Source organism: Vipera berus (assembly GCF_964194415.1).
Source record: "Vipera berus genome assembly, chromosome: 1".
In the NCBI taxonomy this organism is placed as follows: Eukaryota; Metazoa; Chordata; class Lepidosauria; order Squamata; family Viperidae; genus Vipera; species Vipera berus.
The window spans coordinates 5930488-5956884 of NC_138202.1; the positions used below are offsets into that span (position 1 = coordinate 5930488).

At 47.6% G+C, this 26397-nt stretch overlaps 1 protein-coding gene across 1 annotated transcript in view; it reads left to right on the top strand.

Annotated features, from left to right (window-relative positions):
- Positions 1 to 320: 320 nt before the first annotated feature.
- UHRF1 (ubiquitin like with PHD and ring finger domains 1) overlaps positions 321 to 26397 on the top strand; it is a 45290-nt gene continuing 19213 nt past the window's right edge. The window contains exons 1-5 of the mRNA XM_081321028.1: positions 321 to 448; positions 11777 to 11942; positions 16433 to 16696; positions 20190 to 20365; positions 25192 to 25407. Of these exons, the coding sequence (XP_081177154.1) occupies positions 11790 to 11942; positions 16433 to 16696; positions 20190 to 20365; positions 25192 to 25407 (809 nt within the window). The 5' untranslated portion in view covers positions 321 to 448; positions 11777 to 11789. The remainder of the gene's footprint in view (positions 449 to 11776; positions 11943 to 16432; positions 16697 to 20189; positions 20366 to 25191; positions 25408 to 26397) is intronic.

Sequence of the window (26397 nt, forward strand, 5' to 3'; positions counted from 1 at the left end):
GCGCAGTCAAGCCACCCGTAGGGAAGCGGGAGACCAAGACGGGGAAGGCGTTCCTCTTCAGGCCGCGCCTCTTTTCTCAGATTCCCGCCACCGCCGACCAATCAGGAGGCTCCGAACGGCTCAGGGCGAATTTCCCCGCCAAACTCCAAAGCCGGGAGTTGTTTAAAAAAAAAAGAGAGAGAGAAAAAGCAGATTTTTTTTGGCGCGGCTGCAGCTTTCCCCGCTCCTTTCCAGCTTCGTTGGGTTAGAGATCCCCGGCTCTTTTCTCGTGCCCTTTGCCCTTTGCATTTGATCAGATTGGAACGGACCGATTGCAATTTTGTTCGTTTTTAAGTTTTGCCTTTTTTTTGTAAAAAAAAAAAGAAGAAGAAGAAAAAAAGGCGCCAACCTTTGGATCTGGCAAGAGGACCTGGGGCAAAAGAGGAGAAAGAGGGATCCGCTTGGCACAGTGAGTATTCTTTTTTAAACAAGCCCTCCCAAGGCTGCCACCGGCACGTCACGCTTCGCGGGATGCGGTTTCGCTTACTCCCGGGTCAAGTGTTTTTGCACGTGGGAATGCGCGATCTCGGTTCCTGGAGGTGGCGAAGGGCCCCTGGGTTTCCTCCCCCCCCCCTCTGCTTTTAAAACTGCAGAGTCTGGGGTGCATCTGGACCTGCGTGTCCTCTAGCTAAAAGCTACATGTGGTGGGTGGCTGGGTGTGCAAAATTACAACACCCAAAGAAACAAGAGTTCAGGTCCGGATAGGTAGGTGTAGATCCAGCCTTTCCGTTACCTCCTCACGGTGCAATCAAAAGCATCTCTACTCATAAAGTAAATCCCGTTGCAGTCAATGGACCCGATTGCCAGGTAAGCTTGTCTTTAAAAATGTAAGTTATTTGGAGTGCTTCAAACAACTGGTGCCTTTGCATTGCTTAAAACAGTTGCAAGTTTCTGCCCTTACGGTCCATCAAGGGCTCTCTCTATTTTATTTTATCTTACTTTATTTTACCGTGTTTTATTTTATTCTAGTTTTATTTTATTGCAAAGCATTTTATTTTACTGTGTTTTATTCTATTATTATTTTCTATTTTTATGTCACGGTACAGCGTGACGTTTTATCTTTTGTTTTACTGTGGGTTTTTTTCTATTTTTATTTTATGGTACGGTGTTCTCTTTTTTATCTTTTTTTATCTTACTGTATTTTGTTCTGTTTTTGTTTTAAGGTACGGTATTATTTTATTTTTATTACATTTTACGGTCGTTTATTTTTAATTTCTTGTTACGTTTTATGATCGTTTGTCACCTTTGATTTATTTTTAATTCACTGTTTTATTTTATTTTATTTCATTTCATTTTTGCCCCCTTTTATTTATTTCTTTTATGTTTTATTTTATTTTCAACCGGATTTTTATAGTCACTGGGTTCGACCTAGCGATTCTGGGCGGCTTACCATTCTAAAACAGCCAAACAACTAAAACAATCTAAAAAAAAAAGACATTACAACCTTAAAAAACAACAACAAACATTTGCAGAACAAATTAAGTAGAAACAACAGCCAAGGTGATAATGGCCTGTTCCAAAAAAAAAAAAAACGATCCCAGGAGCTTCCCTTTGGGAATTTCTCCAGGGAGATTAAAAACTGAAGTTTTACCAAAACCAGCTTGAGAAGAACAAATGAAACTTGGCAGGCCACGTGGGCTGGCCCACGGTCTGCCCTGGATTTTTGTGGTAGAAAAAGGAAACGGCCGCTGGAGGCGTTGCCAGTCCTGTCCCGCTGCGTAATTTTCATCTTGACAATTATGGCCGTCTCAAAAGAGGATCAACGTGGGTGCAGCTGGCTTAGAGCCATCCCGGGAAAACTGCAGGAGACGGGAGATTGAAGGTGCGACCCAATCTGGTAGTCTTTTGCAAGGAATGATGGAGTTCCCATCAGGTAGGGTTAATTTTGCTTGGAAAAACTTGAAGGAGATGGGGTCTTAAGAGGTCATCCAGTCTGACCCCCTCTTGCTCTGGGTGCGGACCATTTGACAGATGACCGGTGCAACCTTGAAGCTGCGCTTATTGATGTCATGTGGCAGCCTGTTCCACAGGCCGACAGCCCATATCCAGGTAGTCCTCGACTTAGGACAACAAATTGAGCCCAACATTTCCACTGCTGAGCGTGACGGTTGCTGAGTGAGTTTTACCCCGTTTTTAGGAGCTTTCTTGCCCCAGCTGCTAAGTGAATCGCTGCAGTTCTTCAATGAGTCACACGGTTGTTAAGTGTACCTGACTTTCCCATTGATTTCTTGTTGTCAGAAGGTCGCAAAAAGGGGATCGCCCTAATGAGACACCGCAACCCTCACGCAAACCGGTTGCCAAGTGTCCCAATTTTGATCACGCGACCGCAGGAAGCGGAGCGTGCCATGATCGCAGTGTGGAAAACTGGTCAAGCCGTTGTAACTTTGAATGGTCGCTAAACGAACAGTTGTAAGTCGACTATTGGTTTGAAAGACTGGGAAGGAAGCTTAGAGGTCATCCAGTGTGACCTCCCCCCCTAAATTTCTGACAGATTAACTGTTCCATCCTCTCAGGGGTAGGCCACCTTGGCTCTTTTATGACTTGTGGACTTCAACTCCCAGAATTCCTGAGCCAGCCATGCTGAGGGGAAAGGGAGAGGTTGCCATGCTGGCTCAGGAATTCTGGGAGTTGAAGTCCACCAGTCATGAAAGAGCCAAGGTTGCCTACCTCTCATGTGGCAGCCTGTTCCACAAGCTGACAACCCATACAGTTATATAGCCCATAGAGACAGAATCACCTGGGAGTAAGATGGACAGCATACGCATTTAATAAATAAATATAGTTACCAAGTTTCCTCAGATTTTGAACCTTCCCCTTTACGGCTGATACCAATCCTTCTGGAGCAGTGGAGAATGACTCTGCTCGACTTACGACCACATTTTCCATTACTAAGCAAGCAGGATGGTTATTAAGGGAATTGTGCCCGATTTTACAACCTTTTTTTTTGCCATGGTTAAAGGAATCACTGCAGTTGTTAAATGAATCACCTAGTTGTTAAGGGAATCTGACTTCTCCCATTGACTTTGCTTGTCAGAAGGTCGTAAGTGGTGAACGTGGGAGCCCAGGACATCGCAACCTTCAGAAATGCACATTGCCAAGGGCCTGAATTGTGATCGTGTGGTTACTGATAATCCTAAATGTGAAGACACGTCAGAAGTCAACTTTGTAACTTCAAATGGTCGCTAAATGAATTGTTGTAAGTTGAGGACTACCTGTATAGGGCCGCGGTGGTTTTCCCCCCACTGTTATTTATTTTGCAAAGGGCTCACAAGTCGTGCATCTTGAAGAGAGAACATTGTAAGCCAGGAAATAAAATATTGCATAGCATGAAGGCGAAAAAGCAGTTAAAACAAGCGGGAATTAGTTATCTGGATACTACAAAGCCTATATTTTAAAAATCCAGAATATTACTCATCTCCGTTGGAATATTCAGATGGAGTTGGGGGGAAAAAATAGAAAGCTTTGAAAAGTTCATTTCAAAGTATGAGCACGAACAGAAAAGTTTAATTTTATTTGGAAGTGAATTCTTTCCTTTGTTTAATGGCCGTTCAGAGTGAAAATGGCGCTGAAAAAAGTGACTTCTGACCATTTTTCACAAGTAAACAACCTTTCCAGCATCCCCATGATCACGTGATCAAAACCCTGGCTCTTAGCAACTGACTCACATTTACGACGGTCACAGTGTCCTGGGTCTGTGTGATCCCCTTTTGCGCCCTTCTGACAAAGAAAAGTCAATGGGGGAAGCCAGAGTCACTTAACCATGTTCCTAACTTACCTGCTACATTGATTCACTTAATGACCGAGGCAAGCAAGGTCGTAAAATGGGGCAAAACTCACTTAACACTTGTCTCACTTAACAAAAATTTGGGACTCAATTGTGGTCGTAATGTGACTAATGGAAGCTGCAGTTGTAAGTAGTAGCGGTCATAAAAAGGGTTGGTCATGCGATTTTACAGCCTTTTCATGGCGGTCATTAAGCGAATGCTGCGGTCGTAAAGTGGCTGCCAAGGTTGTTAAGTAAACACTGCGGTTGTTAAACGAACCCATGGTTTGTTATGGGCATAAGGTAAAGGTTCCCCCGCACATGCATGCTATTCGTTTCCAACTCTAGGGGCCGGTGCTCATCTCCGTTTCAAAGCCGAAGAGCCAGCACTTGTCCGAGGACGTCTCCGTGGTCATGTGGCCGGCATGACTAGACGCCAAAGGCGCACGGAACGCTGTTACCTTCCCACCGTAGTGGTTCCTATTTTTCTACTTGCATTTTTACGTGCTTTCGAACTGCTAGGTTGGCAGAAGCTGGGACGAGTAACAGGCGCTCACTCTGTTACGCGGCACTTGGGATTCGACCCGCCAAACTGCCGACCTTCTGATCGACAAGCTCAGCATCCTAACCCACATAGTTATGCTGAAAACTGGAATTAAATCCAGTTTTCAGCAAAGCCATTTTAAAATTCAGTTGTGTGTCTGTGGGATGCTGCAAACTGCCAAAACCGCACCCATGTTTCCAAGCGCCAAAGTGTGGTCCCGCAACTGCAGAGGCGAGGTGTAAGTAGCCCCCAGCAAGTGGTCATAAGTCAAGGCCTACCTGTAACTTGTAGAAAAAAACGGACACTGGGATCTTCCTGTCTGAGAATAAATTTTGTACGTAGGAAAAACCTCTATTACGTGAAATCTCCAAATTAAGAGCTGGAAAAATTTCACTTTCCAACTAGGGGAAACTAAAGTTCCTAACTAGAGTGTGCACAAGTGTGTTTTTTTGTTTGTGTGAGTCTGACACTTACTGAATCCAAAAAGCTATAGCCCTGATCTCAACAAGGCAGGACAATTCCATGATTTTTGACTTTTTCTTCCCTCTCAAGAGGGGAAAAAAAAATTCTGATTATCTATTCTACTGCACTGAGTGAAGACTGGAATTCAGTTGTCAACGGCTGGATTGAGTTAAGATTTAGCGATTCATCTAGACATAGCCGTCCCACCCTTCTTAAAAATACACATCCATTGGATGGCTGTGCGGTTTTCCCCAAAGGAAAACTTAAAGAATAGAAAAACAAATTCAGAGTGTTTAAAGACTCCATTAAAGATTGAAATCTAACAACAACAAAAATCAGCCTTCGGGTCAGTTTTTCTCAAACATGGCAATCTTAAGAAATGTGGACTTCAACTCCTGGGCAGAAGTTCCAAATTCATTCTGTCTTTATAAAAGCGGCCTTCAAAGGAAGAGTCATAACAGAGTTGGAAGGGGAACTTGGAGGTCTTCTAGTCCAACCCTCTGCTCAAGTAGGAAACCCTATACTATTCTGGACAAATGGCTGGCCAGTCTCTTCTTAAAAACTTCCAGTGTTGGAGCATTCACCGCTTCTGGAGGCAGGTGGTTCCACTGGTGAATTGTTCTGCCGGGAAATTCCTCCTTAGTTCTAGGTTGCTTCTCTCCTTGATGAGTTTCCATCCGTTGCTTCTTGTCCTGCCTTCAGGTGCTTTGGAGAATAGCTTGACTCCTTCTTCTTTGGGGCAGCCCCTGAGATACTGGAAGACTGCTATCATGTCACACCAAGTCCTTCTCTTCATTAAAGTAAGACATACCCAATTCCAGCAACCGTTCTTCATATGTTTTAGCCTCCAGTGCCCTGATCATCTTTGTTGCTCTTCTCTGCGCTCTTTCTAGAGTCTCAGCATCTTTTTTTACATCATGGTGACCATAACTGGATGGAGTATTCCAAGTGTGGCCTTCCCAAGGCCTTGTAAAGTGGTATTAACACTTCACGTGATCTTGATTCTATCCCTCTGTTAATGCAGCCTAGAAATGTGTTGGCTTTTTTGGCAGCTGCAGCACACGGCTGGCTCCTATTTAAGCGATTGTCCACTAGGACTCCAAGATCCCTCTCACAGTTACTACTGTTGAGCCAGGTACCACCTATACTATACCTGTGCATTTGTTTGTTTCTTTTTTCTTGCCTAAGTATAAAAGCTTGCTTTTCTCACCACTGAATTGCATTTTGTTGGACAGGGCCCTGGGTTCCACTCCATTTAAAGATCCTTCTGGATCTTGAGCCTTTGTTAAGAGTTGGCTGTTCCTTCAGCTTGATGTCTTGCAAGATGTTGGACTGAAGGCAGTGATGTAATACAGGATGGGAAAATTAACAATCATCTGTATCCATGCACAGATAAGTTACAATTTTAGAAGATTCCTTTCTTTGACTAGCCAGCTTAAATGAGAACAGAAGCACATTTTTGAAATTTATGAGATCCTTGAGGTGAGGAAATCAGTGGGTTCCTGAACCTGATTAGAGCTGCTTATCGTTGGTCTTCTAACCCTTAATCACAGGTTTTCAAAACCCGTTTCCTGTTTGGGCAGAGAATCTGGCTGACCTTCTCTTATCTGGGAAGCTAAGCAGGATAGGGCCTGGTTCATACTTGGGAGGGGCAAAATCTGAACATTTGAAGACGTATCCCAGAAGAAGGACAGAGGGACTGTTTTCGGCCCTTACGCACATCCATCCCCTCCGAAAATCTGCACTACTTTCATGAAATACAGGCAGTCCTCGACTTACGACCACAGTGGAGCCCCAAATTTCTGTTGCTAAGTGAGACACTTGCCCAGTGAGTTTTGCCCCATCTTTGCCTCATTTCCTGACAGAACAATTAGCCAGTGGAACAGCTTTCCTTCGGAAGTTGTGGGTGCCCCAACAATGGAGAAATTTTATGAAGAGATTGGACGACCCTTTGTCTGAAATGGTGTAGGGTTTCCTGCCTGAGCAGCGGGTTGGACTAGACGACCTCTAGGGGCCCTTCCCACTCTGTTCTTCTGTTACGCTGTTAAATCAAGGCAATGGCTGGTTCACATTTCAAGGAGCGCCTTCAAAATGGCGCATGTACTTTTTGCCACACATTTGTTAAATGAAACTGGCTTCCCTGCTGACTACCTGTCAGAAGATCACGAAAGGGGATCGTGTGGCCCTGCGACCGTCCTAAACAGGAGCCAGTTGCCAAGCATCTTCCAAGGATTTTGTTCCCTTAACCATGGGGATGCTGCAATGGTCGTAAGCATGAAAACCGTTCGTGTCACTATTTTTAGTGCTGTTGTAACTTCGAACGGCCACTAAACAAACCATTGTAACTCGAGGACTACCTGTAATAGGACAAGACCTAAAGAACGGCCCCTAAAAATTTTTTTCATCATGTATGTGGTTTAAAAGGTAATGATAGATCAGTTCAGTGCTGGCAGAAAACAACATGGACGTGGTTACCAGGATGAATTATCTGAGGGTGAATGCTAACTTTTTATCCGTGTTTGGTACTTGGAAAGGAGACCACCAGGTACAGACAAATATTCCTTTAGGGACCATTTGAAATGACAACAGCAGTGAAAAAAGTTGACTTCAGATGGATTCACACTTGCCACCGTTGCAGCATTCCCGCGGTCCTGTGATTAAAATTCAGACTCTTGGCAACTGGGGTGCACAGGTAGTCCTCGACGTACAGCCGCAACTGAGCCCAGGATTTCGGTGGCTAAGCGAGACATTGGTTCGCTGGGTTTGTCCCATTTTACGACTTTTCTTGATAGGGTCGTTGAGTGAAGCAACTGCAGTGGTCAAATTAGTCAAACTGGGAAGTGAATCTGGCTTCCCCCGTTGACTTTGCTTTGCTGGTCAGAAGGTCGCAAAAGGGGATCGCGTGAGCCCAGGACACTGCGACCGTCATAAATATGAATTTTTGGAAAGTTGATCACCTGACCCTGGGGATGCTGCAACAGCTGTAAGTGAAAAAAGATCGTAAGTCACTTTTCACTGTGCCATTGTAACTTTGAACGGTCACTAAACAAACAGTTGTAAGTTGAGGATTATCTGTATTTATGACGGTTGCACTTAACAACCGTGTTACCAATTTAACTGCAGCTATTCACTTAAGAACCGGCAAGAAAGGTTCGTAAAATGGGGCAAAACTCATTTAACAAACGTCTCGCTTAGCAACTGAAATTTGAGGCTCAGTTGCAGTCGTAAGATGAGGACTATTTTTAATGTCGTTCGCAGAACTAATAGAAGAGCATTTTTGGACCTCTGCTGGCTGGGGAATTCTGGGAATTGAGGACCACATGTCTTAAAAGTTCCGGAGGCTGAGAAATAACCACTTTAGTGTTAAATTTGATAGCCTTGAGTTGCAACCTCTGTTATTATTTTGCGGTGACCTCACCCTTCCTATGGCGTAGCACAACGGGCAGCTATGCCACAGAATCCGGTGCCGTCATTGTCTGTTGTGCCTCTAAAATATCAGAGGCGGCCTTGATGTTGTGTCTTTCAGTTGGGGAACAAAAGCAGTTGAGCGGATTGGAGGCTCAAAGGACAGGAAATAAATCTAGGAATCTCACTTGTATTTTCCCGCGTGCCACGTGGTGGATCACAAAAGGGATCCTCAAACAGGATCAAGGCAGTAGGAGGATCAGGACTGGACGGGTGGGAGACATTCCTAACCGGTGACGAATTGGCGGAAGGTGGGTGGAATAGGCGTATTGGAGAAAGGCTGGGCGAGAAAGGAAAATATTCATTGAGGTGTAAACTGTAAGATACAGTAAAGAGATATTTTTTTTCCAGACAACTTTGTTTAGGATTTGCCATGTGTTGTTTTTTTTTTTTTTGCTTTATTCATTTCAAGGCGATGCTCGCAAGTCCATGCTCTGAGGGAGATGGGCAGTTTCGAAATATGAAACATAAAATAAATGACAAAAAAATAAATTAAGACTCTCCCCTTAATGTAAGCAAACACATTTCGTTGCCCCTACTCCCATTTTTTTCATTTGCATTTCTTTGTCTATAACTCCAAACTTCCACGTTTATTAGCTTTGCAGCTGTGTTTTGCAATCCTTTAGGAAAGATTTAAAAATCTGGTTTCCCCAACAGGCATCTGACCAGGACAATTCGGGAACCTACAAGAACTTTTAAATTGTGTGTGTGTGTGTGTGTGTGTGTGTGTGTGTGTGTGTGTGTGTGTGGTTTTCAGAGGTGGACACTTTCACTCTTTTCTCTCCTTTTCTGGTGGAACTTTAAATCTTTTCCATATGCCAGCTTGAATCATTCACGATCCTGCAATCTCATATACTGGATAAATAATCCAGTCCCCGCGGCTTCTGGCAGTCCCGTCTAAATGCGCCGCTGTGCATTATAGATATTGCAACTCCTAACAAAGGGGCAGATTCCTGTTGCAATAAATTGCCAGGCATTAAAGATGCCATGGGGTTGTTGCTACAGCCAGCAAACAGGGTCGGGTGCCTCTGCATAAACCTTGGAAAATACCCGTATTTGGGAGTCAGTTTCAGGGAGTTGTAAAAACTTACTCTCAGAGTTAAGCGCATACGATGATTGTTTTGCACGCGTTTGCCCTTTCAAGGCGGTAATGCAACGTGTTTGCAAAGCAAACCGAGTCCACAGATGCCTATTTTTATTTATTTATTTGGAAAATTTATTTATTTATTTATTTATTTATTTATTTATTTATTTATTTTATTGGATTTGTATACCGCCCTATTCCCGTAGGACTCAGGGCGGTTTACAGGGCAGTTAAAACCATGAATACAAAAAAGTTAAAAACAAATAAAACAATTAAATTCAATTCAAGCCCCAAGAGTAAATCTAAAACCCAGTTAAATTAACAACCCCCACAGTCTGGACCAAACAGATCGAAGAGCATAGGAAAAATCATGGCCCATGGATTAAATTAAGCCAATTACTTTTAAGCAAGCCCCCCTAAGCCCCTAGCACAGGGGTAGGCAACCTCGGCTCTTTTATGACTCATGGACTTCAACTCCCAGAATTCCTGAGTCAGCGTAGCTGACTCAGGAATTCTGGGAGTTGAGGTCCATGAGTCATAAAAGAGCCGAGGTTGCCTACCCCTGCCCTAGCAGTTGGAACAAAGAAAGGCCAAGGTTAGGGCCTTACAAGTGACAGGGCTTTAATTCTGGCCTGCCAAATTGCCCTTCTGCCTTCTGCCTGCAAACCCAACTGAAAAGCGCCCACGCTCGCTTGCGAAAAAATAACGCGGGAAATCTTTGCGAGGGACGGAAAGGAGCGCAAAATACGGCATCTCCCTTTAAATTCATCGGCTTGGATTCCCTCCCTCCCTCCCTCCCTCCCTTCGAGCGCTTTCGGCCTCGGCTTGCGTGTGTGTGTGTGTGTGTGTGTGTGTGTGTGGTTTTTTTTTTTTTTGCATCATCTCGCGAGAGTTCCCTCTCCCAATCCTCGCGCCCGGGCGGTTTTTTTTTCAATTTGTGGCGCGCGCCTTGAACTCCGCGAGGAGGCAACCGAGGCGAGTCCTCTCGGATGGGGAAAGGGCGAGGGAAAGCGCAGCCGAACTTGCTGGGCTCGGAGGGGGCGGGAGGGAGGGAGGGAGCCGGAGGCTTTTTTTTTTCCTCTCCTTCCCGCGAATGGGCGTCCTCGTCTCAGGAGCGCGCGGCCAATGGGGGGCGCGAGGAGCGGGGAAGGGGGCGGTGCCCGGAGCGGAGGGAAAAAAAAAAACCATCCAGGCGGTTCGGTTGAGCGGTCGCGCTGAGGGGGTCGTCGAGCGGCTCCGAGGGGGCAACGGCCGCCGAGGTGCGAAAAAACCCCACCACAAAAAAACGGGCTACTCTGAGGAGGGACGGGAGGGCCGAGCCGGAGAAGGAGGCTTGAGGGCGCCTGGGCTTCGCTGGACCGCTTTGTGTGGGTTCGTGAAGTGTGTGTGTGTGTGTGGGGGGGGTCGCCTCAGCTACCTATAGATATGGGGGGGGGCTGGTCAGTTTAGGGGCTCCTGAGGAATGCAGAAACTTGTGGGGAGCTTGTGGGGGGCACTTTGGGGAGGGGGATCCTGAAGAGGGTGGAGAGAGCACTTGGGGGTCTTTGGGGGGGTGAGAAATAGGGCAATGGTTGCCATGGGAACCTTGCTTTTCATTGGGGGGGTGTGTGTGTTACGAGACTGGGTTTATATTTTTTTTATATTTTTTTAACGTTTTGTAATTTATTAAATTGGGCTATTGTATTTAATATCCTTTTAATTTTTATATATTGTGTTTTATTGTATTGCCCTGAGTCCTTCGGGAGAAGGGCGGTATAAAAATTAAATTAAAATAAAATAAATAAATAAATATTAGTCGTCTGGGTAACTTTTCCTAAGAAATGGGCTATTTGGAAGTAACAACAGCCATGCGAGTACTAGTAATCATTGCTATTTTGGGGGGGGGAAGAAGGCGGGTTTTCCCCCTGCGTTACTGCAATTTGCTCCTTTGGCTTTTTTTTTTAATTAAGCCGAAATTTAGATTCAAAGCAAGCCCGCCTTCCTACAGGGGGGGGATGTCTTTTAATTTCGTCTGGTTTATCCAAGCTGGCTGGTCGTGGTGGGATAAATTATTTCTCCTACCTCCTCCCCCCACCCTAAAAAACAAACAAAAAAGGAATTGGCAATAAATCCATCAGGTTGATTTCAGCCGCTTGAAATGAGTGGCATCTTTTCAAAATCAGGGTAGGTGGGGGTGGGGAGGTAATTCCAGAGGGCGGGGGTCCCGTAGACTGGGGGTGCTGGACGAGCACAATGGATGCAAAACGGGAACGATCGGCGCGCAGACATGGAGACGCTTTAGGTGGAGTGAGGGGGACTTGCAAGGGGGTGGGCACGCGTTGGGGCAAAATGAGGCTTGACGGGCGGAGCGCAGATTCCCTCCTCTCTCCCCCCCCCCCAATTCCTTGGGTTTCTTCATGTGCTTGTGATTCCTCCACAGAGACACCGCCGCAATGTGGATCCAAGTGCGCACCATGGATGGGAAAGAGACACATCGAGTGGACTCGCTTTCCAAGCTAACGAAAGTGGAAGAGCTCCGGCAGAGGATCCACGAAGTTTTCAGGGTGGTACCTGACAGACAAAGGCTTTTTTATCGAGGCAAACAGGCACGTGGCTTTCCTTCTTTTCTCTAGTAAAGCGGTTGGTCCAAGTCGTGTTGGGGCGATGAGTGTTTGGGGAAATTGGCGCGTTGGCGCTTAACCCCCCCCCCGGCCACGTGCCGCAGATTCCTTTGCGTAGTTTGGCTCTACTGTAGGAGCCTTCAGCACCCCCCCCTTCTGGATTTCTGTTGGGTAAATCCAAAGCAACCTGAAGGCGAGGACAAGAAGCAACGGAGGGAAACTAATCGGAGAGGGATGCAACGTGGAACGAAGAAGTTTCCTGACAGTGAGGACAATTAATCAGGGAACGGTACCCCAACACTGGAGAGTTTTTAAAGAAGAGATTGGACCACCGTTTGTCTGGAATGATACAGGTTTCCTGCCTGAGCAGGGGGTTGGACTAGGGGACCTCCAGGGTCCCTTCCAACTCTGTTGTTCTGTTATGCTGTTAAATCAAGGCTAGTTCAGACTTCCAAGAGTGCCCTTAAAAAAAGGCACGTGGACTTTTAAAGCTGGGAGGAAAAGCATGTCTGCGTATATAGCGGTGATCTTAAGGTTGATCAAGCTGGGTCAATATCAAAAATAGTTGCCGTGAACAGCGATGTTCTCTCCAGGCTACCGATGTGTGTTGCATCCCTCAGACGCTTTTCTCAATACAGGCAGGCCGCTTACTGACCGTCCAAAGCTGCAGCGGTACCGAACGAGTGATACTTAGGTCTAGGCCAGGGGTAGGCAACCTCGGCTCTTTTACGACTCATGGACTTCAACTCCCAGAATTCCTGAGCCAGCTGGCTCAGTATTTCTGGGAGTTGGAAGTCCATGAGTCGTAAAAGAGCCGAGGTTGCCTACCCCTGGTCTAGGCCGTACCTTGAAGTTCCAGCTGTTGCAGCCTCCCCCCTGCAGTCACAAGATCACGATTCGGGTGCTTGGCAACCTACTTGCGCTTTAAGATGGTTGTAGCATCCCACAGCCATGTGCTCACCTTTTGCAGCCTTCCCTACGGGTTCCCACAAGCAAAGCTAATGGGGAAGCCAGCAGGGAAGTTTGCAAGTTGCTCTAATGAGTATTCTCTCTCTCCCTCTTCTTCCCCCCCCCCTCTCTTGAGCCCTGTTGTACCACTCCCTCTAATCTTCCTGTGCCAGGCCTCTCAAGCCCTCCCCCATCTCCTGTGTGTCTGGTCCTTCTGCGGCCTCTTCCACACATCCCACCCCCGGGACTCTGCTACTTCCCGCTTAAAAATCAACAAGACTTGGGGTTATGACAGCAACCAGGATTGTCAGCTTGTCGTCACTAAGCAATGTGGCTTTGTAACATTGTGCTTTGCAACTGCATGGCTTAGCAATGGCAATCCTTGGTCCTGCCATCGTAACCCCAGGATTACCTACAAGTGAACGTACCAATGGATTGAAACTGCTACTTCTTACACAGGGGTAATAATGCCATAAGACCGCTTTTCTCAAGTAATGGTTTGCTTCATCTAGCTCTTTGGCTGAATTTTTTTTTTGAATGAATGAATTTGGTGTCTCTAAGATAAACGGCTTTTTTGAACTGGTTAAAAGCTTCTTAAGGATGCTTGTTATTAATTTTTTTTTAAAAAAGGAAATGCTTGCACTGCCCTCTAGTGTGAATGTTCCCACAACGTTTTGATGGTAAACAAAAAGATAGCTATGTCCCCATATTCATTCAGTTTCCTTAAGATTGTGTGTGTGGGGGGGTGCCATTTGGGGGGTGGATTTTTTTTTCCCCAGCTTCCCACTTTAGCCGACCATCTTGAATTCTCTGGTAGTTTTCCTGGCCTTTCTTAGCTTCTGAACCCAGAAAAAGTTGTGTCCTTATTTTTAATTTTTTTTAAAAAAATTTCCCTTCCCCCAAATTTAACTATAATGGAATTTTTGTATTAACGTGGTTTTCTATTAACTGTGAATCTAGTAAGGAAGGTAGGGATTTTTTCAGTCTCTCTCTCTCTCTCTCTCTCTCTCTCTCTCTGTGTCTGTGTGTGTGTGTGTGAGAGAGAGAGTAAGAGAGAGAGAATATTACATTGAGGGTTTTTGTCTGCACAAAGTGCAGAGAAAAATGTTTGTTCTTGTGAGACAGTTTACACTTTGTGTTGAGCCACTTTGCCTTTTGATTATATGCAACCTGTCAGCTCTATATTGATGGCTGCTGGCTTCCTGTTGTCCTTAGCCAGAACTCATAGGGCCGGTTTTGAGGCTGAGTGGCTCTTGTTTGTTTAATGATTATTGTTGAGGATATCACTTTTTACCATCTATGTGCCATTAACATACTTGAAGATTGAAGAGGGTCCTTCAGAGGCAGATACCTTGAGATTTACAATTTTTCAAGATAGTTCAAGTTAAGTTTCAACTTTTGAGTTTTATTCAAGATCTTTTTAGGCATTGTCCTAGCTTTTTTATCTTAAACTTTTTTATACTTAAACCAACGATCGTTGAATTGTGATTCACGGAATGCAGATGGTGATATACTGAGATGCTAATCTGCCCTGGATTGTGCCCTTGGCTTCGGTGGATTTTCAACATTCAGGCTTATTTTCTTTTGAGACAGGGCATCAGAATTATCATTTTTTAATGGGTGCCAGTGTGTTCACAGAAAAAAAAGACAATAAAGGTTAACGTAAGCTACCACTCTGGCCATCAGCTTCTTAAAAATGTAAGTGCTTCTGTTGTCCAATAAAAAATGTCTTCGTATCTTAGAATATCCCTCAGAATAGAAATCCTAGTAATTCCTTTAATTTAGGGATATATACGACCAACATGCTGACCCAGATGTGTGGCTGTTTAATGTGAAGGGGACGGCAATGACCCAAAAAGATAATGTGGTCGTCTGTTTGACTGGGTTTCCCCAAGATTTTCACCATTTTTGTTTCTGGAGTGGCTTTTCCCAACTATTTTAAGTCTACCAGACCTGTTGGGTCATTGTTTCAGAGATATTTCTTTACTAGTTTCCTTCATGCTTTCAACAATGGCTGAGCTCCTACTGTACTTCACTGGAAAATTTCTTTTTTAAAAAAATCAAGATATTCCGGGATGGATCTGCCTTGAAAATAGCCCATGATAAACGGTTTAGTAAAGTCAAGCCTCAGGATCACAGGAGAGATTTTGTCACATTTCGTACAAAGTCATACGATGTTTTATGATTGGCTTATATGATTACATATTGTATCAAATTTCACAAATTTCAATCCTATGGGAATCATGGGTCCCAGATTCTGGATATATTCTATAAGTTAGCCCATTTGAGGTATCTCGGTTCAAAAATTATTGCCCTACACGCAGCATTTTTTTATTTTTTTTTGCACAGTTAAAGGTTACACAGCAGAGGTTCAAGTAGTATACATAGAGATTATAATAATAGGTTTTGTTTGCCTTGCTGCACATTTTGAGAAACACTGGCCCACAAACAATGCAGTTGTTCCTCCAGCGTTGTTTGCTCTGAAGATATTCTCAGGATAAAGTCGTCATGATGAAAAGTGCTGGCTTTACCACAAATATGACTTCATTGCTCCAAATCCACAACTAATAATGCTGTGTAAGAGATTATTTGATTGGATTGGGAAATCAGGAAATGCCGTTGTTAGGCAAGATTTCACCTACGCAAATAATACAAATAGGGCTATTTTTTAATTTAAATTTATCGGCTGCCCAACTCCAGCTAACTCGAAAGTGCTCCCATGGAATAGCCTATTTTGAGTGGTTAACCTACAAAGAAGAAACAGAGCTCTTATGTTCTGGGCCAAATTAGTTTAGGACAGGGCTTTTCAACCACTGGTACAGGTACCACCTGTGGTACATTGGCACCTGGCGGTTGGTATGCGACCATCCTAAGAAAGTGGTAGCGCGGGAGGGGAAGGAGCTGAACCGGTGGCAGCACCGCACAAGCCTAAGCGAGAGACGGCTGGAGCTGCAGGGCTGTCAGGGCTCAGCGGAAGCGCCAGGATCAGTGCCAGGATCCAGCTGGAGCTCCGCACTGATCCTGGCGCTTCCGCTGAGCCCAGAAGAAGCGCCGATCAGCTGGAATGTTGCAGCATCTCCAGGGTCTTGTGATTTCCATTCAGATGCTTGGCAACTGATTCATATTTATGACGGTCACAGTGTCCCAGGGTCATGCGAGGTGACCAAAACCTGCTGCAACCACCCAGCAAAGTGTGTGGGGGAATATAAACCAAACACACCCCACCCCACCCCTGCTGTCAATCCTCAACAGAAATGCTCGCAACAATGAAAACTTTGGACGGGAGGAAGACGCACCCGCGTCTCCTGGAAGTAAGCTGTTCCATGGATTAATATTGGAATCTTTTTGGAAATCCAGGTCACTATTTTACTACCCTTGATGACTCCGAAGTTTCTGGTTGGTGTTTCCTATGCGGAGCAGTTGGTTCTCCAGTTTGGAACTTTCTGCCCGGAAAGGACGCAGGAACCCCGTAACTTTTAACATTTTTGTTACCTTTTGCTTGTGACTCATCTTCTCTCACCCTGCAGATGGAAGACGGCCACTCCCTCTTCGACTACAGCGTGAACCTGAACGACATCGTCCAGCTGTTAGTGAGACAAAGCCCCACTCTCCTGCCCCTGGCAAACAAGGAGAAAGACTCTGAACTTTCGGACACGGACTCTGGCTGCTGTTCAGGCCAGAGCGAATCGGACAAAAGCTCCAATAACGGGGAAGGGGCTGTGGAGATGGAGGCCCCGTGCAGCAGCGCCGTCGGGACTGACTTGGTGGATCCCGGCTTTGGATTTTATAAGGTGCGCTTGCTTTACATGGAAGGCTGTGGAAGGCTGTGGCGCAAAGACCTTTTGAAGCAGGAGAGAGCCTGTATGCTTACGTTTGGGGAAAACTGTGCAGAGAATTAGCATGTCTGTATAATACACTTAAGCCAGGATTAACCTTAGTCACTCTAGGGCATGGGTCGGTAACCCTGCGGCTCCGGAGCCGCATGCGGCTCTTTAAGCCGTCTCCTGCGGCTCCCAGTCCTCCTCCGCCATTCTGGAAAAAAAGTGGGAGTAAAAAAGTCCCATTGAGAGAATGGGGTGGCGGAGGTTTGGGGAGCTGAGAGAAGGGGGTGACAGAGGCTGGATTCCCCGAAAGAAGTCTCCACTGAGACGAGAGAATGGGGCGGTGGAGCGTTCCGCCGAGAGAATGGGGCGGTGTAGGCTTGCCGCCCATTCTCTCGGCGGAGACTTCTTTTGGGGGATCCAGCCTCTGCCACGCCGAGAGAACAGCAAGCCACCCCATTCTCTCGGTGGAGCGCTCCATCGCCTCATTCTCTCGGCGGCTTGCCGCCCTGTTCTCTCATCTCAGCAGAGACTTCTTTCGGGGGATCCAGCTTCCGCCGCCCCATTCTCTTGGCGGAGACTTGCAGAGCTGCTACCTTCGGCTGCTTTTCTTTCGGGACATCCAGCTGTTGAGAGAAGGAGGCGGCAGAGGCTGGATCCCCCAAAAGAAAAGTAGCCGAAAGCAAGCTGAAACAGAGAGAAGGAGACTGCAAGAAGGGCGAGATCAGCGTGGGCTGAGAAACGCTGATCTCGTGTTCCTGGCAATCTCCCTCGATTTCCACTTGTGAAGTTCGGGGCTGGCCTTACGGAGTTGCCAGAGCTCCCGGGAGGATGCGTACACCGGGCCGCTGATCAGCCTCTTGTTTTGCGCATGCGTGCGCATGCGCACTCTTTTTTGCAGCTCCCAGTTTTTCCTTTTGTGAGGGAAAGAGTTCCAAGTGGCTCTTTCACTGTTTCAGCTTGCCGACCCCTGCTCTAGGGGATTCTGACAACCAAGGCCTCCCTGGCGATAGAACAAGCCACAGACAGCCGACGGTTTGGCAATTTCTCTTTCCATTTGTCTGAAATCGTAGCTAAGTGGACCATCTAAGACAGGTAGTCCTTGATTTCGCGGCGGCCATTTGAAGCGGCAACGGCACTGGAAAACGCGACATGCTTTTCCCACGCTAATGACCCTTTCAGCAACCCAACGCCTACATGGTCAAAATTCACATTTTTTGGCTCCCATTTAGGACAGTTGCAGTGTCCCGGGATGGGGTGGGGGCAGGTCATATGATCACCTTTTATGACCTCCCCAGCTGGCTTCCGACAAAGTCAGTGGGGAAAACCGGATTCGCTTAACGACCGCATGATTCGCTTTTAACAGCTTCTGCGATTTGCTTAACAGCTCTGGCAACAAAGAATGGTAAAACTGGGCAACATTCACTAGGCAACTGTCTGGCTTAGCGGCGGACAAATGTTTGGCTCAGTTGTCGGAAGTCAAGGACTAATATGATCTCTGAAGCTTCGGGGGTCACGTTGGAGAAGGAGAGCCGGCCCTTCTCCCCTGCCTGCCTGCAGGCCACAGGGCTCTATTCTGGAAGCGGGTGCCACCTTGGGAGCAGTTGCAAACGATTGTAGCCTCTCCAAAATTGGTGCCTGCTTCTAGGACGGAGCCCCGTGGCCTCCACTGTGTAGGAACGTGGCATAATGCAACTGCTATTTCCAGAAGGGTGATGTACAATACCCAAAAGGTAGGGGACCAGTTGGTGACGGGGCGGGGGGGGGATGGAGAGATGGAAAGCTCGAGTTCTGAGGGTAAGCAGTGGGGTGGGAAAGGCCTAAATGGATCCACAGGGTTGGAAACCTATAGGGGCTCCTGCTTGAGCAGGAAATTGGTCTAAAGCAGGGCTAGGCAACTTCGGCTCTTTTATGACTGGTGGACTTCAACTCCCAGAATTCCTGAGCCAGCCACGCTGAGGGGAAAGGGAGAGGTTTCCAAGCTGAGCCAGGCTGGCTGAGGAATTCTGGGAGATGAAGTCCACGAATCATAGAGATGCCAAGGTTGGCCAAGCCCAGGGGTAGGCAACCTTGGCTCTTTTATGACTCATGGACTTCAACTCCCAGAATTCCTGAGCCAACCACGCTGAGGGGAAAGGGAGAGGTTTCCATGATGAGCCAGGCTGGCTCAGGAATTCTGGGAGTTGAAGTCCACCATAAAAGAGCCAAGGTTGCCTACCCCTGGCCTAGAAGACCTCCAAGGTCCCTTCCAACTCTGTTACTCTGTTAAATAACCCAAGGTACTCAGGTGGAGGAAGCCCATGATGGGCCACATGTGATCTGTGGAGTTCAGGCTGCAGTGTGGGCCTCCGCCTAACAGCCCACTCCCCCGCAGACCTTCCCTGAGAACCCACACTCCGTTTAATGGCTACATCAGGGAGAGCAAAAGAGGAGCATCATTAAACAAGGCGATCCTTTGTGCCTTGCTTAACGACCACCACGACATGGGACCTTAATGGGCAGGCTCCGTCGTGGTCATAGGTTCAGCATAAAGTAAGCAGCGTCCTGGTCAAAGAGAGATGCTAAATTCTTACCGCAGTCTTTTTCTTTTGGGGAGGGGAGAAAGCCCCTCCCATTTTTGCACTCATTGGGATGGGGAACTGGAAGGCTACGTGAGGAATCTTACCCACTTCAACTGTAAATTATCAATCTGAACAAACTGATCCAGGTTCGGATACGTCAACTCCAAGAATAGCATAGCTTACTTAAAAGTAAAGCATAGCTTACTTAAAGCTAGACAGTTAAAATGGGATTCAATTAGACAGCAGAGATCTTTGGGTATAAAGTCTGAAATTTTGTACCTTAGGAACCGATTGTTGGGGGCAATAAGCTCGACTTTGTAATAATGCCGCTTGGGGGGCCCCAAAAGCCCTAATAAGCAGGCATATACATAGAATGAAGGCTACTGCTAAGCTTGTAAGCCGCCCTGAGTCTTCGGAGAAGGGCGGGATATAAATGGGATTAAAATAAAAAATAAAAATACTTAGCAGCCAGCCCTGTGCAGTAATAAAATGTTTTCATGAGTGCTGGTGCCTAGAAGATAAATAAGAGGCTAAATTTGTGCAGGTTTTTTTTTCAGATCCTGAAAACAGGTAGACTGTGTGTGTGTGTGTATACACACACACACAAACGCACGCACACACGCACATATATGAATGAATGAACCTTTATTGTCAAAATACAACCATGTATACATTGAGATTGGCTGAGCCTCCCTTCATGCCCCCCCGCCCCCCCACAACTCACAGTGACAACAACCCACCATCTTCTAACAGCATGTGAGCTAATTACACAACACACCGGTCTCACAAGTCAGTCATACATATAAAAGCTGTATGCGCATGAAAGTGGGACTTTGAAGACGTGACTTTCATATTGCTAGCTAATTAAAAATCAGTATTTTGCTTTGGGGCTTCTGGTTTAGATTAACGAGTTGGTAGATGCTCGGGACACAAGCATGGGAGCCTGGTTTGAAGCCCAAGTTGTGAATGTGACCAGGAAAGGGAACGCGGCCAGCAAGGCGAGCGAAAGTGACGAAGAATCCAATTTGGAAGAAGCCGTTCCCGACGAGGACATTACGTATCACGTGAAATATGAAGAGTGAGTATTTTGATTTTGATTTCTTTCCCTAGTGCCGCGCTCCCCCCCCCCCCCGCCCCCAAGCATCTGGAGAATGGCAGCATTTGTTCAGAAAGCAGCTTTACTTTTGAAAAATGCTGTGGATGTTGCAGAAATTGATTGGGTCTGCATTCATCCAGGCTCCCACCGTCCTTTCTGCATACCATTGGCATTAAAATAAAAAATCTTCATTGGTTAATTGATCAACTGTGAGAGGATCTCTGAGTCCTAGGGGATGGTCACTTAAAGAGGAGCCAGCCGTGTGCTTCAACTGCCAAAAAAGCCAACACAGTGCTAGGCTGCATTAACAGAGGGATAGAATCAAGTTCATGTGAAGTATTAATACCTCTTTACAATGCCTTGGTAGGGCCACACTTGGAATGCTGCATCCAGTTTTGGTCGCCACGATGTAAAAAAGATGTTGAGACTCTAGAAAGAGTAGAGAGAAGAGCAACAAAGATGATCAAGGGAATGGAGGATAAAACATAGAAGGAACGGTTGCTGGAATTGGGTAGTTCTGGTTTAATGAAGAGAAGGGCGATGGGGTGACATGATAGCAGTGTTCCAGTATCTCAGGGGCTGCCCCAAAGAAGAGGGAGTCAAGCTGTTCTCCAAAGCGCCTGAAGGCAGGACAAGAAGCAACGGATGGAAACTCATCAAGGAGAGAAGCAACCTAGAACTAAGGAGAAACCTCCTGACAGTTAGAACAATTAACCAATGGAACAACCTGCCTCCACAAGTTGTGAATCCTCCAACACTAGAAGTTTTTAAGAAACGTTCGACGACCATTTGTCTGAAATGGCATAGGGTTTCCTGCCTGAGCAGAGGGTTTTTTATTTATTTTTTATTTAGTTGCATTTGTATACCGCCCTTTCCCTGAGGACTCAGGGCGGTTTACAGGGAATTAAAAATCAAAACATAAAAAAGTTAAAACCAGTTAAAAAGCATTAAATTCACCCTGTACACTAAAAACCCCAGTTAAAATTTTCTCCTCAGCCTGGGCCCGAAAGCTCAAAGAGCCAGGTCTTCAGGCCCCGGCGGAATGATCGGAGGTCGGGAGCAGTCCTCAGCTCCACCGGCAGCTGGTTCCAGAGGGCAGGCGCTCCCACTGAGAAGGCCCTATCCCTGGGTGTCACCCGCCGGCAATCTCTCACCGGCGGAACCCTGAGCAGACCCTCCCTGTGGGAGCGCACTGGGCGAAGGGCGTTTGATGCCGGCAGCAGGTGTTCCCTCAAATAACCCGGACCCAGGCCATGTAGGGCTTTATAGGTCATCACCAGCACCTTGAATTTCACCCGGAGGGCAACCGGAAGCCAATGCAGCTCGCGGAGTAGAGGTGTTACATGGGAGTATCGGGAAACCCCCATTACAACTCGCGCGGCCGCATTCTGCACCAGTTGAAGCCTCCGAGTGGTCTTCAAGGGCAGCCCCATGTAGAGAGCGTTACAGTAGTCCAAACGGGAGGTCACAAGCGCATGAGTGACTGTGCGTAGGGCGTCTCGGTCCAGATAGGGACGCAACTGGCGCACCAGGCGAACCTGTGCAAAAGCCCCCCTGGTCACGGCTCCTATGTGATCTTCAAAATTGAGCCGTGAATCCAGGAGGACGCCCAAGTTGCGAGCCCTATCAACGGGGGGTAACACCTCACCCCCCATCATTAGAGGTGGAATAACTTGGTTAACCCGAGACGCCGATATGCACAGCTACTCAGTCTTGGCGGGATTGAGACGAAGCCTGTTTCTCCCCATCCAGACCTGAACCGCCTCCAGGCACCGGGACATCACGGAGAGGGCATCACTGGGTTGGTTCGGGGTGGAAAGAAAAAGTTGGGTATCATCAGCGTACTGGTGATACCCCACCCCAAAACCACGAATGATCTCGCCCAGCGGCTTCATATAGATGTTGAACAGGAGAGGCGAGAGAACCGACCCCTGAGGGACTCCACAAATGAGAGACCTCGGGGCGGATCTCTGCCCTCCTGTCAACACCGACTGCGAGCGGCCCTGGAGGTAGGAGGAGAACCACCGTAGAACGGTGCCTCCCACTCCCAACCCCCTGAGACGCCGCAGCAGGATACCATGGTCGATGGTATCGAAAGCCGCTGAGAGATCTAATAGGACCAGGACAGAGGAGCAACCCCTGTCCCTAGCCCTCCAGAGATCATTCACCAGCGCGACCAATGCCGTCTCCGTGCTGTGTCCGGGCCTGAAGCCCGATTGGTACGGGTCCAGATAATCAGTTTCCTCCAGGAACAGAGGGAGCTGACGCGCCACCACACTCTCAACAACCTTCGCCAGAAAGCGAAGGTTGGAGACTGGACGATAGTTGTTTAAAACAGCCGGGTCCAAAGCAGGCTTCTTGAGGAGGGGTCTCACCACCGCCTCCTTCAAGGCGGCAGGGAAGACACCCTCCTTCAAAGAAGCAGTTATTACTGCATGGAACCAGCCTCGTGTTCCCTCCCGAGCCGCATAAGCTAGCCAGGAGGGGCACGGATCCAACAAACAGGTGGTGGAGCTCAGTCTCCCCATGATCCTGTCCACATCATCAGGGGAAACAGGGTCGAACTCAGTCCAGATAACATGCTCAAGACCGCCTGATTCCTCCACATCAGACTCTGCCCAGTCAGAGTCCAAGCCGGTCCGGATCCGAGCGATTTTGTCCGTCAGATGATGACTGAACTCCTCGGCTCGTCCCTGCAAGGGATCCTCCCTCACCTCCTGGTTAAGGAGGGAGCGAGTCACCCTAAACAGGGCGGCCGGGCGATTATCTGCGGACGCGACAAGGGCGGCAAAGTAGTTGGACTTCGCCGTCCTTATCGCCGCAAGATAAGACCTTATAAAGGTTCTTAACTGCAATCGGTCGGATTCGGATCGGCTGGATCTCCAACCGCTCTCTAGACCTCGTCTCCGACGCTTCATCTCCCGGAGCTCCACCGAGAACCATGGAGCCCAACGGGATCTGCGCCGAGTCAGAGGTCGCATGGGTACAACACAGTCGAGTGCCCTGGCGGCAGCCGTTTCCCAGGCCTCCACCAGAGCATCGACTGGGCTGTGGGTAAGGGTGATAGGTATCGGCCCAAGCGCCCTCTGGAACCGGTCCGGGTCCATTAGGCGCCTGGGGTGGAACCACCTGGTCGGTTCCGCCGCCCAGCGGCGGGGGATGGCATGACGGAAAACCAGCCTCAGGAGGTAATGATCTGACCATGACAGAGGGGTGATGGACGGAGAACCCCCTCCCAGATCATCCAACCACTGTCCAGACAGGAACACCAGGTCGAGAGTATGATCCCCCTCGTGAGTAGGGCCCTCAATAACCTGGGTCAGGCCCATGGTTGTCATGGAAGCCATGAACTCCCGAGCTAACTCCGACGACCCCCCCAGTGATGGCAGGTTGAAGTCACCCAGGACTATAAGCCTGGGGAACTCCACCGCCAACCCTGAGAGGGTGTCGAGCAGCTCAGGCAGGGCTGTTGCCACACAGCTGGGCGCCAGGTATGTGAGCAACAAGCCCAACTGAACCCGAGGACCACATCTCAAGAGGAGGGATTCACTCCCGGCCATCTGGACAATGGTGGCCTCCCGGGGACACAAAGTCTCCCGAATAACCACTGCCACCCCACCACCCCTGCCCTGAGCCCGTGGCTGGTGCAGCACCCGGAAACCTGGCGGGCATAACTCGGTGAGAGGCACCCCTCCCTCCGAACCCAACCAAGTTTCCGTGATGCACGCTAGATCCGCACATTCCTCCTCGATCAGATCACGGATGAGGGGAGCTTTGTTAACTACGGATCTAGCGTTAAAATAGACCAACCTGAGCTCAGGGGCCTGATCACCCTCATCCCCGGGTAAGAGGGTGCTAACCGGAGGGTCGGAGCGCGCCACCGCTCGGAGATAGCGGGGGCGCGATCCCAGATGTTGATATGGCCCTCCGCGCAAACACCTGCTGCCATTCCCTATCGCCGTGGGGATTTGAAGCCCCACCCCCACATTCCCAGAACCAGCAGCCACCGACCCCGTCCCGTCAGGACCTCTAACAGGACCAGACTGAGTGCCGGTTAAAGATTCCCTCCCTACCCCCCCCTCCCTCCCCCTCCCTAACCTCTTAAAATAACCGGCTAAAAATTTTATCAGGGGCCTCTTAGCATGTCTTGACTCGAGGCCCCTATCTAGGTTGGACTAGAAGACCTCCAAGGTCCCTTCCATCTCTGTTATTCTATTCTATTCTAATTTCAAAAGGTGGGTTGACTTCAAATATTGTCATGTCCTGCAACAATATCTTCAACAACCATCCCCATCTGCATGTCCCAGATATCTGGGAAGGACTTGATAGGTGGATGAAAATGCCAAATCCAGTCTGAACTGGATTGATTGCAACAAACCATAACATAGGTAGTCCTCGGCTTACAACAGTTCATTTAAGTGACTGTTCAAAGTTGCAGCACCACTGAAAAAAGGCACTTAATGACCATTTCTCACACACACAACCGTTGCAGCATCCCCACCGTCACGTGATCATAATTCGGACGCTTGGGAACTAACTCGTATTTATGACGGTTGAAGTGTTTGGGGGTCACGTGATCCCCTTTTGAGACCTTCTGACAAGCAAAGTTCAAAGCCAGATTTGCTTAACAACTAGGCTACTAACCTATCAACTACAGTGATTCACTTTACAAGTGAAAGTCGTAAAATGAAGCAAAATTCACTTATCAATTGTCTCACTTAATCAAAAGTTTGGGGCTCAGTTTTGGTCGTAGGTCTAGATGGAATGGCTTGTTTTATTTTGTTTTATTTTTTCCCCCCCAAATAAAGCTATCCAGAGAATGGGGTCATCCAGTTGAGCTCCAAAAATGTCCGCGCTCGTGCCAGGACGGTCTTAAAATGGGAAGACATAGAAATTGGAGATGTTGTCATGTTGAATTACAATCCCGATGATCCAAAAGAGAGGGGCTTCTGGTATGATGCCGAGATCCTCCAGAAGCGGGAAACGAGGACTTACAAAGAGTTATACGCCAAGATCGTTCTTGGGTAAGGGATCTTGCTTGGAAGGTGCCTGCCCCGGGGGGGGGGGGAAGCAAACTGTCCTTCACTGGTTCATCCAACTTTTGCAGTTCAGGATAATGTAACCTGGATCTCTTTTCTTTCCTTTTATTCATTTGTTAGTTGCTTTTAAAATAAGGAAAAGGGACGCGGTGGCTCAGTGGGTTAAGACGCTGAGCTTGTCGATCAGAAGATTGGCAGTTTGGCGGATCGAATCCCGAGTGCCGCGTAACAGAGTGAGCGCCTGTTACTCGTCCCAGCTTCTGCCAACCTAGCAGTTCGAAAGCACGTAAAAATGCAAGTAGAAAAATAGGGATCACTACGGTGGGAAGGTAACAGCGTTCCGTGCGCCTTTGGCGTCTAGTCATGCCGGCCACATGACCACGGAGACGTCCTCGGACAAGCGCTGGCTCTTCGGCTTTGAAACGGAGATGAGCACCGGCCCCTAGAGACGGAAACGACTAGCACGCATGTGCGGGGGAAACTACCTTTAAAATAAGGAGAAGAATGCAAAGATAATTATGATAGAAATACATCCATTACACTCCCACCATCTGGATTATTATGCAAGATAAGATCAGTGGTTTAGTGTAGCTGTCCCCAAGCTTTACGTCTTGGCCCCTAGGGGTAGGGGGAGAGAAGGGAACTGGCCCATCTCATGTAAGTCAAGATGTGCACATGTGTGCACCAGCCAGGTGCTCGCGCCACCCGGTTCTGAACAGGCCAAGGTCCGGGAGTCAGGGATCCCCTGGTTTAATAGAATTGAGAAGATTCCGCATCCGCCTTGTTCGTGTTTTGCTTCCTATTTTACCCAGGTTTTTTTGTCCTCTTTCAGTGTTTCGATTTTTAAAATATTTTATATTGTTGTTTTTATGAAATTGTAAGCTGCTCAGAATTGCTCAGCAGTGAAATGGGTTATAAATACACACACACACACACACACACACACACACACACACACACACACACACACAAAGT